Source organism: Pomacea canaliculata, linkage group LG9 (assembly GCF_003073045.1).
Source record: "Pomacea canaliculata isolate SZHN2017 linkage group LG9, ASM307304v1, whole genome shotgun sequence".
Taxonomy (NCBI): Eukaryota; Metazoa; Mollusca; class Gastropoda; order Architaenioglossa; family Ampullariidae; genus Pomacea; species Pomacea canaliculata.
In genome coordinates this window covers 3,969,594-3,983,772 of record NC_037598.1, presented here as the reverse complement: position 1 = coordinate 3,983,772, position 14,179 = coordinate 3,969,594, and the positions used below count along the sequence as shown (strand labels likewise).

At 35.8% G+C, this 14,179-nt stretch overlaps 1 protein-coding gene across 3 annotated transcripts; it reads left to right on the top strand.

Annotated features, from left to right (window-relative positions):
* Positions 1 to 576: 576 nt before the first annotated feature.
* LOC112572905 (L-threonine dehydratase catabolic TdcB-like) lies at positions 577 to 9,247 on the top strand. Of its 3 annotated transcripts, XM_025252894.1 has the most exons (8): positions 577 to 1,634; positions 2,209 to 2,301; positions 2,769 to 2,936; positions 3,756 to 3,952; positions 4,310 to 4,440; positions 5,344 to 5,492; positions 6,948 to 7,040; positions 7,188 to 9,247. In XM_025252894.1, exons 3-8 carry the CDS (start codon positions 2,777 to 2,779, stop codon positions 7,430 to 7,432), a joined length of 975 nt encoding a protein of 324 aa, XP_025108679.1. In that variant the 5' UTR covers positions 577 to 1,634; positions 2,209 to 2,301; positions 2,769 to 2,776; the 3' UTR covers positions 7,433 to 9,247. The 3 variants fall into 3 exon arrangements, with proteins under 3 accessions (XP_025108679.1, XP_025108677.1, XP_025108678.1); XM_025252892.1 differs by lacking the exon at positions 2,209 to 2,301 and having other exon boundaries at positions 578 to 1,634; XM_025252893.1 differs by lacking the exons at positions 577 to 1,634; positions 2,209 to 2,301 and adding an exon at positions 1,638 to 1,767.
* The last annotated feature ends 4,932 nt before the right edge of the window (positions 9,248 to 14,179 follow it).

The window sequence follows — 14,179 nt, the reverse complement described above, 5'->3', positions numbered from 1 at the left end:
TTTATTCGAGACACAGTAAACATATGTGAACGTATGAGGCTATAGCGATAATGGTGTAAATGACGTCATCACTTTATTTATTTTGACAACAATGTTGCATCACAACATCACCTGGACTCGTCACCACAATTCTGTAGTTGTAGCTGCACGCCTCAATATAAGATTCCTAAAATAACATATTTTAGTGCAAACTTTAAAAAATAAATTTTTATTCTTTTACTCTCTCAAGAGAAAGTGATTATTTCGAGTGGACATTATACCTTTGTATCGTTTACGTCAGGTCGTCGACCTTTATTTCTGATAAAGAAAGTCATGGTTACAGTGCCTCAGCAGATGCTAGTGATGTGAAAGACTTCCTCTCACGATTGTGTTTCTTCGCCTAGAGAGCTCTTACCGAGAGCTCAAGTTATCTCCCTTATGCCACATCAGACATGAGCACGTTACAAAAATTTTATACCTCCGTGGACATAATCTTCTTTGCTTGCAGACGACCAAAAAAAAAAAAAAAAAAAACAAAAAAAAAAAAAACAACAACAAAAACCCAACAAAACAAAAAATTGCGAACAACACGAAATGAGATCGATTTTTTGTTTGCTTTCTTTTAATTTCAAAAGATCTGTATTTTTTTTGGGTGGTGGGATCGATGGTACTGTATGGATGTCACGTTCAGTACGAGTTGGGAACTGTTATCTACAATTTTTTCTATTTTTAATTCTTATTTCAGGTTCAGATGGGTATAAAATATTCATTATCTCCGTCACGACAATATGAATTTTACTCGTAACCTTTTCAGGTCGTTGGGTGTTAGAGACCTCGCTTATCTCAGGGCCAGCTTTTAAATGGGGCGCCAAGAGGGGATTTTTATGTAAATTTTATATATATATACACAGCTATACAATGCATTTTATACTTATAGAATTCATTCTATAGCTATACAATTCATTCTACAAGTATATAATATTTTAATTCTATAAGCGTAGATAGAATTCATTTTATAGCATATACATTTCATTCTATAACTACATATAATGAATTATATATATACAATTCCATTCTATAAGCGTAGATAGAATTCATTCTATAGTTATTCATTTTGTTCTATACTTATATATACAATATATACAACAATCAAAATGACGTGGACCTTATGTTAAAATAACAATGCATGCGATTGTGTAGCCTATGGCCCAGTCGTTGCTTGTGAGGTTTGCGATAATCGTGAAAATTAGCCATGGCAGAGCTTATATGGTACTACTTATACACGCCTCCACTGCCATATTTGTTTCAAATCTTGTTACATATATATATATCCTGATACCTGACTTCTTTTATCACACATCCTATATATAATCATCACCACCATAAACCTTCACCTCCTCGACGACTGGTTTCTGATACAGTTTCGAGAAAGCTGTGTCCATTATTGCGACCAGCCAGCCAGACAGCGGGCAGGTGAGGACGGGGTAGGGGCGACGTTAGAGGATGGGGAAGGGGATGGTCGAGGGGCGAAATGTTTTTCTGCAAGTGTTTACAGAGGAAAAAAACTTCGGGCCTGTTCGGTACTGTCCGGCAGATTGCGGGCGCTGTATTCGTCCTACTTCTGCCAGCAAACAGTTGGGATTCACAAATGCAATGTATGTCGTTTTGGATCTTTTAGATGAATTTTATAAAAGCTTTATATACATTTTTATTTGATATACATGAAGTGTGTAAATTTCATGGAAGTGCAGAAAAAGAGAAACGGTGGGAACGTTTTAAGATTCAAAGGTTGGTCTGACCAATTTAACCGATATTTTGGTGTGCGTGTCAGGTAAACATCATGCCCGCAATCACGACATTATATATCATGACAGTAAATTTTGTATCAAAATCTAAGCAAAAGTCATATATAATAATCTCATGATGTCGCTTATTTTGAATGAAAGTCTTTCTTCAGTCCGTCTCACATAAAGTCAGCCTTTTCATTTAATTTCCCGTTAAATTATAATTTAATATTTTATGTCCACAACCAACCTGGAGCAATAAATCAGTTTAGTCCAATACAGAATTTGATATAGTCGTGTGTGTGTGTGTAACATGGTGGTCATCTGGTACAGTCGGAAAGTGTTTAATTCCACCTAGAGGTGATTTTGCACTATGAGGGGAGAGGTAGGGAGGAGGTAACTGAAGTAGCTGGAGAAAACCCTTAATGGCCAAACCTGCAAACAGGTGTGACATACAAATAATGCCCCAAGACCAGATCGGAATCCCGGACCTCTCACTGCAATGGTGACAAGCGAGTGTTTTAACACTACATAACAGGTGCCCCAAACTTCACCAATAATTTTTAATTTCTTTTTACTGTGGTAGGCTTTGAAGGGTAGTATAGTATGTGATGAGATTAGTTTAGGTTGAGTTAGGATAAGGATTAGTTTTAGCGATTACAAAGGGAAGGGAGCATGTTCGCAGACCTAAACAAATCTGTTTGCTGGTATTTGTAGGGAGGCCAGAAAACAGACTTTGGAGTTTTGGAACTAAATTGGGATGTCTCTGCAAATTTTCTAAATGATCTAAACTGAGACAGTGATTGATTTGATGGCATCATCATGACTATTATAATTGATATGGCAGTTGTAACCCTTAGCTTACAATCTTGTGAACCAATTTAATGGTCAATAGATATGAAACAGACATTTTTATATTTAATTTGTATTTGTTATAGAACTCCACTTTTGAAACCCATATGCTTGCTTGAAATTAAAGAAAATCTCTCCTAATAAATTTTCTAGATGAAAACATGGAGTTGGTGACACTGCGACAGATACAGGAAGCACAGAGATGTCTTCTTGACAGTGGATTGGTAATTCAAACTCCTCTTCTAAAAGATTCACAAGCAATGTTTCCAGGCCTTGGTCACCTTCATTTGCACCTGAAACTTGAAAATATGCAAACAACAGGTTGGCTGTATTGATGTCAGTATTGAGTTGTGTATTGAAAGTGTGGGCCTGGTTGTTTTAAATATGAGAGGAGGGGCTTGAGGGGAAGAGTAGGGGTCTCTGTTGCTGCGTACCTACTTCACCCAGTTGTGAAATGGATGGTTAGCAGTTTAATTGAGGCCCTCTTGGTATAGCGGTGGAAAACTCCATCTATACCTGCAGTAGCTTTCTGTCAGAACTGAGTACCTAATTTATTAGGGAAATCAAGGTAGAGAAGCCTTTGTCTTGGTTTTCTGGATAAGAAGAACCATTATATTCACTGCCCCTACATCAATGTGACAAATGACAAATCTTTATTGACAAGGGTAACAGAATTAGCAAAGTTATGCTTTTTTAGATCTAGCCCTCAACCTGAGAAAAGATTATTATAATTGATGTAGCAGTTGTAACCCTTAGCCCATGATCTTGTGAACCGATTTAGTGGTTGATAAATAACAATAGATAGTAATAATGTTGCATAAGATCTTTACCGTTTATCATTTTTAAAAATAGGTAAAAATAATAAAACAAAAAAGATAGATGTATTTATGTAATGTTTTATGGTGTATTAATCAGTCTGTTAATAATGCCTGGTAAATTAATGTAACCAAAGGAAGGGCCATGGTGGGGAAAAATAAAGGTAGGTAAAAAAAGCACATATGCAACAGATAAATGCCATTGCATTCTTGAAGTTGTTAGTTTGGCAAATATCTACCTTTAGAACCAATGATCAAATTGAAATGTTGAGCTCATGTTTACACTTTAGAATGCCTGTATATTTAGCACCTTGTTTCTTGGCAGGCTCATTTAAGATCCGTGGAGTGATTAACCAGCTTGAAAGCATCCTACACAGTGGAGAACTCAATCACAAACAGCTAGTCACCATTTCTGCAGGAAATTATGGAAAAGCCTTTGCATATTATTTGCAGAAAGCAGGGCTTGTTGGTACCTGCATTGTACCACTAACAGCAGCAGAAAGTAATGTTCTGCTGTTGAAGGTAGGTACACAGTTTAGACTGATCTTTATACTTGTGGTCTTTTTTCCCTTCATTGTTCTCCTCTGGTTTCTTTTCACTCTTTGGTATCTGAATATTCACAGCATGTTGGTATCATATTGTATCTTAAGAAAAGCTTCATGGTACAATTAATAGACTTGGAAAGTTCCTAGAGTTTACTATTTTTGTTATCTTGAAATTTAAAAAAATGGTTGCTGTTAAATTTTTATACTTAAATTTAAAACTTTGTTATGCATGTACAATCTTCACTCCCTTTTCCTCCAACAGACATGCATGCACACACAAATACCCCACTTCACCCACATACCTTCCATATTTTGTGTGTGTACATGTACATAGGATATGGGGATAAATGTGGAGCAGACTCCGACATGGGAAATGCAGGCAACATTGGATCATCACATTTTAGAAGAGGGAGATATTTTTTGCCACCCTTTTGATGATCTTCAGTTGATCGCCGGCTTTGGAACGTGGGTACAGCTTTATGTTTATCTTTCTATGCACCATTTTTATGTCCGTTTTTGTCATTTATTCATGTTGCATAGAATAACCAAATCCTGGGTATGCTTGCTAATGATATTATTTTGGGTTATATTTGTTAGAAAAATGTGTCACAAATACAAAATAAATATTCATAATTATATTTTTATTTCTTTTTGAAAAAAATAGTTTATAATAATAATGATAATAAGCATTTATATAGCACTTTTCCAATGATTTAATCAAAGCGCTTTACAGAAATGATATACAGAAATAACCTGAATCATCAACAATCATTTACCTACATTCAATATAACAGACATGCTCACTTCTGCTACACAAAATAAATACAGACACATATTAGGCATACTCATGTTGAGGATAGAGTCACAGTAAAGTTGCTGTTCTGAAAAGATGCATCTTAAGACTTAAAGGTGGTAAGAGAATCAGAACGACATTGAAAAACATTAGGACAAAATTAGTTGGCAGCTGGAACAAAACGATAGCTTAAAGTCCAAATGTAAATGGGGAAAAAAAGCTAGAGGCTGAGAAAAGGTAATCTCATTGCTAAAAGCATAATTGGCTATTGATTCTTTACTAGATGTATACACTTTTTAATTTTATAGAGTAGTTGTATACACAGTTACTATAAGTTATATCTTGTACCAATAAAATATATTTAGTGATAAACTACACATTTAAAATTAATAATTATAGATAAAGGTTAACCTGACTCCAACACTCTAGCCTTCAAGTCATATACAGAAATATGGAATTGTGGTGCTGGAACTCTTGGCAGAAAGGTCCGATTTTGCAAGGGCTGTGAGACCTCCATGATCAACATTTAATGACTGATCAGCTGATGTTTTTGGTTGTCTGTTTTGTTGCTGCAGGTGTGCACTGGAGGTTTTAGATGCTGGTATTGAGCCTGACGTGGTACTTGTGTCTTGTGGCAGTGGTGGACTGGTGGCAGGCGTGGCTGCTGCACTTCAGCTGGTTTCCCGAAAACCAGTATTGGTGTATGCAGTTGAGCCAGAAGGATGTAAGCACTAAGTGTCAAGACTAAACAAAAGTTCACACTAATATGAACTTTCTAGGGCAACACTTCAATCCAAAAAAAAAAAAAAAAAACCCCAAAAAACCCACCAAACAAAATGGTTATCAACAGGTAGAAATTTTACAGAACAGTAAGTGAATTAACATTGTCCACAGTGCCTTCACACATAAACTGCAAAGCAATGGACTTGTTTGCTGTCACAAACATGTTCCTAAAAAAATGCAGTGTAAAGAATGATTTACAGCAAAGATTGCAGAGAAAATAGTAGTTCAGAAAACTACTGCATTATTCTAGGCATTAGAGCAGGGATGGGGAACCTTTTTCACTCCAAGGAACCATTTTGATATTGATGACACCATTTATGGTCCATGCAAAATTATCTGCTTAAAATTAGCCTGCACTATTTGGTCAAGCTGTAGTTTCATTGCAATGTGTGCAATTCCAGCCTGTCGGACACTGCTGTTCTCTGTCACCACAATCTGCATTTTTGTAATTAGATGTGCAAAAACTATGGTCTGCCATTATAAAAAGCACAGCAGAACATCTAGCAGTTTGGAGTTTGTAAAATATATATTTTTACAATTTTAAGTTCCTAAAGGGGACAGAGTATACAGTAACATCCTTTTATCCTAATGCACAATTTTCTGTTTGTAGTCGTGCAATGAAAGTACATAAATAATAATGACTGTTATTTAGTACAAACATAACTTTTCCTTAAAGAGGAGTTCATGGCATTACGAGGTGTCTACATCACACAGACATGGCTTGCATATGCACAAATATAGCCAAACAAATTTTTACTAGCCAAAACTTTTTCGTTTGTTCATCCTTTGGAAATCCATGAAAGGATTATGTTAAAAACTTATAGGCCTGAACTGTACACTAAGGTACACAGCAATGTCAGTGATCAATTTTTTTATAAACAGCCAACATCAAACTGTAAATGTCTATCCTTGGCTTGGGGTGAAAGTCTCATGCATACATAATTCTCTAAAATCATCCACATACGCTGTGGCCAGCTAGTGAAAAGAATATGCATCCCGTCATGTATGTGTCCTGTCTATCCTAATTGACATTCCTTGCTTGTCCCTCAAAATTTGTTATTATTATCCAATTAATACACATTTACGCTGCTATGAAAAAATGCTTATACATTTACTGAAATCTACAATTGCCTTGGCAGGCTGGATCAAATGACATTCCCACCCCTGCAAAAGAGGGTGTCTTGATTAGTGATCAAACAAATTGTTACAAGTACCCAGGTTAGAGTGAGGCACTACACTCCTTATAACACCAGAAGACTTGATTTTGGTGGCTTTGCTTTACATTTTCACAAGTTTCAGTCACGTTAAGAGATGAATAGTAACATAGTAAGGCCATCATTAGCTGCATAATTACTTTTCCATATTGAAAAATCTTTCTTAAAAATTTAATTTTCAGCCAACACAATGTGGGAGAGCATGAGAGTAAGACATGCAGTGACAAAGCCATCTGTACAATCTGTAGCCAGTGCACTCTCACCACCTTGTACAGGTATGACATTTTATTTTAATCACATCGAACTCAAGCAAGAACATTTAACCAATGTTTTGAAATAGTCTAAAAACTGTTTTGAAATCCTAGCACACATCTAGAAATATTGTGCACATACAATCGTACATTTAGAAATTGTAATTACAGGTAAGCTGTGCTATGCTCACTGCAAGAGGTATGTGGAAGATGTCATCCTTGTCTCAGACAAGGAAATCATTGATTGCATGAAGATTCTTCTTGATCGAGGCATCAAAGCAGAACCCTCTGGATGTGCAGCCTTAGCGGCCATACTGAACCACAGAGTACCAGATGTGGAAGGAAAAGATGTGTTGGTTCTCATCTCAGGTGGCAATATTTCTGTGGAAGAGCTGCATTTCCTTATTCCCAAATGATCTGCATGGTTGCTGAGTTTCAAAGTGACTACCTGCCAGAAGCTCAAGCAGACAGCTGGCTGGTGAAACAGATAAAAAATTATCTCATCACCAGAGAAAAAGTAACTGCCGCTAAGAAAATATTTTTTTCTTTTAAACTGTAAATGTTTGATGCTGCTCACAGTAAACAATTTTGATAGTGTTACCCAAAAGTGTAAGGGAAGTGATTTATGAGAATAACAGCCTCCCGCCAAATTTCTTTTGCATTTTTTCATTGCTTAGAGCCCTCTGGTATAGAGGATTTTATTATCATGAATTGATGTCACATTTATTAATCATGAATTTTGTCATTTGTTGATTAAAATTCATAGATTTGTTCTAGTTTTATTGGTTTTTCCTTGTATTTTTAATGCCATATATTCATCACAGGTTTTTTTTTTGTTTTGTATATTTAATGTACTAATGACTATTGCAACTGATGTTTTGTGATACATCAATCAAAATATGTGATACATTTTTTTTTTCTTTTAAATGACGTTAAAGACAGAAGTTTTCTCTTAAATAACTTCCTGAAAGTCTTTAACAGGTATGGTCCAGCAGAAGTCCAAGAAATATGATATGTGCATATTTATTGTTTGTTATTATTTCCAAATTTTAACTATTGCTATAGTCAGTGGTCGGGTGGGGTGCATGGTTTCCTTCCTTTTGTTTGCACTGGCTATTTGATGACTGGTTGAAGGATACTGGGTGCGTATGTTTGTCTAATGGCATCCCAGGTTGTATGTCGTGTGTGTGTGAATGCACGAAGGGAACAAGAACTTATCGGGCATGATCTCAAGACGAACAGAACACTTGTTCAACTGACAACAGTCGACACGTCTCCGGCTTCAAGGCCACAAACGGGAACATTCTTTAAGACCGAGACATGAATCAGGAGAGCAATGTTTGGGAGAGTCGTGACACTTGGGTTAGAGACCATTGCTGTAAGGGGTCTGTGACAACGGAACGTCGATCGGTACTGCAAAGGATTACTCGACCTCATTTGGGGCTACCTGTGAGAAGTTCCAAGGCTGGCAGAAACTGCCTTTCTCAGAGATGAGGGCAGCTTCAAAGCATTGGGATGAGAAGGATTATATTGCAACATTGCGGTGTTCCTTCGGCGACTGTATATAGCATTTTGTTCATCCCAAAGTGTACTACTGTGTGCTGTAAACAGTGTAGTTGGGTAGTTAGCTGTTGTTGTCGTCAAAGAAGCTACAGGTACATCACTATAGCTGTGTCGTCAGTTGTTGCTCTCTGGGGTGGTTGGCAGACAAAGTGGAGAAGTGATGACGCGGACAGATGGGGCACTACAAGTGGAGTCACTGGCGTGCTGCGACAGTTGGCTTGGCCTGCAACTTATCACCCCAAGTACAAGTAAAGCTATGACAACTGCCAGAGCTAAGCTGTGCATATTTATGCAAGGGTGTGTAGTGGTTATAATGGGAGTCATTTACAGCACTCTAGATTATAAGTACAGATAGTGTTGCGACCCCTTTTAAATGAGCCCAATTGTCGCACGTATTTTGCATGGTTAATAAATCTTGTGATTTGGTTCACACATCATTAAGTCTGTTGTTCGAGGAAGAGCATCAGTGTGGCTCGTCAATTCTGTGATGAGATTTTAAGTTACTGACACCTTTGTGCCACTCCCAGGGGCCATTGTAAAGGCAGGAACATTGTAACCATATGGAGCTTCTTAAAAGCTATGCATCTATTTGTTTAAAATAAGGTCAGTAATAACTAAAGATGTGCCTGAATTGTAAGAACCTAATAATAAACATGGTACAGAAAGTCTAAACACATTTTTGAAGCTAGCTTTTATTACAGGACTCAAGCAAAATGATATGTTTAGAATAATGCATATTTTACAAGTGTGTGTGTTCTTGCCAGTAATGTTTGTGCATGTGTTCTTGTTTTGAAGCTAAACCTGTAGCTCTAATGTTTGACATCATGCAATAAGCCAAAGATATAAATAACTGAACTTGAAGTAGTTTTTCTCCTAAATGCATACCCACATGACTTGCACATATAGAACAGCTAATTACAGTGTCATAATCATCATTAACCATGTTTAATAAAATATAAACTGAGACTGCCTGTAGATGAACAATCACTGTATAAGAAATAGAGGTAATAGGGTATGTGTAGTAATCAACAGGAGTGTACCAGCAGGATAAGTACTACAACACTACCAAGAAAACAAACCATACACGATGATAGAGGAATAAAAAAACAAAAGCTATTCTGAAAACCAAGCAACTGCTGCAGAACTGTTACACCTGGCTGATGGTTATGAAAATTTGTGACACTTGGAAATTGTAAAATAAAGCAATTCACAACCCTATACCAAAACCATTAAAGCTGAGTACTGCTAAGCAAGTCTATTCCTAATGTATGACAATAGGGGTTGGCATTGGAACACTAACTGTGGGCTTTTATTGCAGAACTTAGTATCCCCTCTTGCTGCCAAGATAAGATACTGCACTACAACAGAGACTAAACAACTAAAATGAATTAATATTTCCAAGCTCTACTAAAACCTGCATTTCTGTGAATGTAGGTCTGTGCCTAAAACATTAATGTATCTGTACTACACTGTGCATCCATCATTAACTTGAATAAAATCCTGCTACATAATTTAGTTTCAGTGAAACAATTCATCATTGATTACATCCCGCATGACCTAACAGTAAGCTGCTGAAGACTTCTGAAAAACTGTTTTGTGACTTTAGACATTATTTGTTATCTACATTTTTATAAATTTACAAAACACATGCTGATATATTGCCTGTTTCTCCACATAGCATGTAGAGAAATATAAATATACCTACATGCTTCCCTAACTTGTGCTCAAGCACACACAGGCACAGCTATCACAGAAGCATACATATTTATAATATAAATATATTATGATACAAATGAACATCCACATCCTCTTGTGCATTCCCATGTAAGCATGATGTACACAATTGTCCAAAAGTCAAAATTTCCTTTCACCTACATTAACTATTTTACTTTTTTGTATTTTTAAATTTTATTTCTTCAACATATTGTCCATCTTTTTTCTCACTAACACTCTCTACCTGAGTTATAATTTAAATTCTTTCATTAAAAAGTGATCTGCAACCATCACACCCATTTAAAGAAGCTAAGCTTGGATAGTGAGTACAAGGTACTCTATGGCGAGTACAATGATCTGGGAGATAATCAGCAGAAATTTCTGGAAACAGAAGGAGCTATAATGCACCAACACAAATTTACTGGATACAAAACTAAAAGATGCTTGACATCTGTTACCTTGTTTGTTCAGTTCCTCCACGACAAAGTAAAGACATTTAGTCTGTTTTCAAAAACTAGCTTATAAATAAACACTAGCAAAAAATCCTCATGCTAAATATGTTAAAAATATCAAACACATTTCCAATCATCTCATTTAAAGTGGAACAGCATGCACATATGCACATGGTTATTGCACATAATCGTGATCTAGATTTTTTTATGGTCTTGTATCATGTGGTAAAAGGTACAGGTTATCTCCTTTTTTGGTCATTTGGGAGTGCACTTTTCTTGGGGCCAACATTTTGTGATGGTAAGCCAGTTTTCTAACCCTTTGATGAATCCACTTCCCCTTAATCACATGACTTCAAAACCAAATACATGCTCTTTGATACAACAGTATGGCTGATAGTGGATCTAGTGTTACCTTATTTACCTGCAAGTCTACAGGATCATAATTTGTCAAGAGAAAGTGTTCATCCACACATAATTCTCAACCAAAAAATATGATGCAGACTAATCACCCATGTAATATGTGCTTAATAGACACAGACCACCTACTGAGCTAGTCATGATTATGACCAAAGCAAAGAAATTGATTTTTTAAACTAAAATAACAGTAAACAATAAGACCAAAGCTTCCCTTTGTTTTCACACACATAAGGACAGATTCTGATCAAAGTAATTCATCAACAGGTCTGGACAATCTAACCTTGCCCATTATGCTTCAACAAGAGGCAGTAAGAGGCTTCTTTGTCACCTAATGTGATTAGGAAATTTACTGACTTTTACATAAGAATGATTTGTTTGGGGAGGTGGGGGGGGCAAACTTAAAATGTTAAAACTCTCTATAAATGAGAAATACCTCTAGTCAAATTTTTTTTTAAATGTACCCCCACTCCCAACACACAAAATGTTCATTTAGGAAGCTTTTGATTATTTATTTAACTGCTTGCATGTTGCCAGCAGAACACAAACTTTTTAACATCATTTCTTCTATTTAATTCCTAACATTTATTGGTAGATACTGAGGTACAATATAAAGTGCTTGTCACCAAGACCCTGAAAGGGGGAGGGGTGTTTTACATTAAGCCAGCAGGTAAGGCTAAATCATGGCAAAGAAGTCAGCCCAGTAAAAAGATGCCACATGCAGGGTATGAATGCGCTTGAGAGGAGATTTAATTGTTTATGTTTAATACCAGCAACTAGGGCTATATCATGGGCAAGCTCAAGAGGAAATCGAATCCAGGACACCAAGATCCTGAGGAATGGGAGTCATGGGTTCAGATCTCTCCTCATGCAAAATTTCTCTCTTAATCTGGCCATAGTGCTATAATACTTGGTGCAACAAAATCTTAGCTACTAAATCAGCTGAAATTACAATTACCCTAACAAATATGTTTCGAGCATGCTACCCTACTGAAGTTTGCTGATGTTGCCATTCTGTGACATCTAACAACCCCAAATAACCTGAGAGATTGACTTTTGCCAGTTGCATTTGCAGACTGTTCACGTACTCATTTTTTTTATTATTACAATGAGAAAAAAAATCCAAATGCTTGAGTAAAACGACATATTTTGAAAATAAAACTAGGTTACAACAAAATCAACAAATATCCTTCTAATATAATCAACAAATTTCTTTTCTAACATGATGAATATAGCATAAGGACTCAATATCAAGCTCCTCTGCTACACAGGGAAAATAGGAAATTATGTAGTAAAACATCTAGTAATGAAGACATGATATCTGATATGTCTGATGTCAGATACATAACAAAAGGACCACAATTTTCCCCAACACTTGAAAATATTTTGTTACCTAGTATCCATGCTGATTACCTAACCATCTAGCCTTAGCAGTTTTGTCAGTTTAGGTCTTTTCAACACTATGCAACTATTAGCATTTTTTATTCATGAGTGGCTCAGAACTGAGGTTTAAAGGTTTCACTAACCATGTATTTCATTTTAATGACCACTAAGGTAACTATATTTTTACATTAATTCATGAAAGCAAGTTATAATAACAGGCCCATCAACATAATTGTTTGAAAAATACACAAACTGTTTTTGTTCTTATAAGAAAATGGGGATGGATGATAAATTTAGTAGTTGGGGTCTATGAGCAAAGATTCGCTGTAAACAGGGGATTGGTGTTTGTATTCAATGGGAGAGTGGAATCATGCCTATACTACTTTCCACTCTTATTGTCTGTAACACTCTCTTTTTCACATACATGTTAATGATTTAACACCTATGTCACAATAAAACAAAGACCAAAAGATAGCAATATTGATATCCTCCCAGACTAAATCATTTTCCACTCAATGGAATGGTCTTCAAAAATAAATTGATATCCTGAACACTTCTGGCTGAAAATAACTTTGATTCAATAGCCATCAAGTTGCTTGACACCATACCCATTAGTTCAACAGCCATGACAGACCTGATTTCTGAAAAACATATGCCTCCAATCAGAGTAAAAGAAAAGCTGGAATAAAGTATATGAATTGATGAAATGGTTCAATGCAAACAGGGAATGGCTTCAAATGGAAAAGAATAAAAAAAAATGGCAGAGAAAATAGGAAAAATCTGGATTCTAAGTTTAAAATATAATAATCTTAAAGAGACAAGATCTTTATCAATCATAAGATACAAATGACAAAAGATGTCTAATTCAACTATATTCTGAGAAGCAGAATTCTGATTTCTGAGAAATATCCAGGTTTACACATTAAGAAATATCTCCACTTCGGGAAATGATGCAAAATACTTCAAAGTGGACAATCTCTTTAAATCCAAGCATTTCACAACAAAGAATATCCATGATGATCAGGAAAAAGCCCACGATTCATACCAAATATCAGTACTATAATTATGGCCTCAAGATCTGTTATAATATACCCTGTGCTGAAAGGATAGCTTTCAGCCTAGTGGACTTATTTTCAATCACCTTATCGTCACTTAAGCATGTAATATAAAATAATGAAAAAATTATAAATGGCACAAATGAATAACAAACTAAGCAGGGGAAAAAAATTCATTCACAAAAAACTCCCAAATAATCCAAAGTCAGTAGTAGAAATTAAAACATGATAACTTACAGCAATTAGCTGCACCGAGGTTTACTACATCTCGTGCATGACGTGTAATAGGCAAAACCCAATTTTTACCTTCAGATGCCATTTATCTTTTCTGATAAATCAAATACTGATCATTGCTGAGTAGGCCAATTACAGGACTGAGCTGGCACCAAACCAGCAACTAACTGTGGCAGAGCCAAGCCAGCTAACCATAAAGCTACAAAGCCCTCCCAATTAATATAACAAATTTTAAAATTTGTTAATCTGTTATCTATTTTTCGTGGTTCTTTTATTTAAAGAAACAAAAATAAAATCAGCTATTTATAGTTCAGTTGGTTATTCACTGTCAAAAAAGCTATATTATTCT

Bases quoted from the DNA above. Each gene is read 5' to 3' on its own strand.
- LOC112572905 (XM_025252892.1), top strand. From the start codon at position 1,511: ATGTTTTTCTGCAAGTGTTTACAGAGGAAAAAAACTTCGGGCCTGTTC. The intron at 1,635-2,768 runs GTATGTCGTTTT...TAAATTTTCTAG, and splicing joins TTGGGATTCACAAATGCAAT to ATGAAAACATGGAGTTGGTG. The intron at 7,041-7,187 runs GTATGACATTTT...TTGTAATTACAG, and splicing joins ACTCTCACCACCTTGTACAG to GTAAGCTGTGCTATGCTCAC.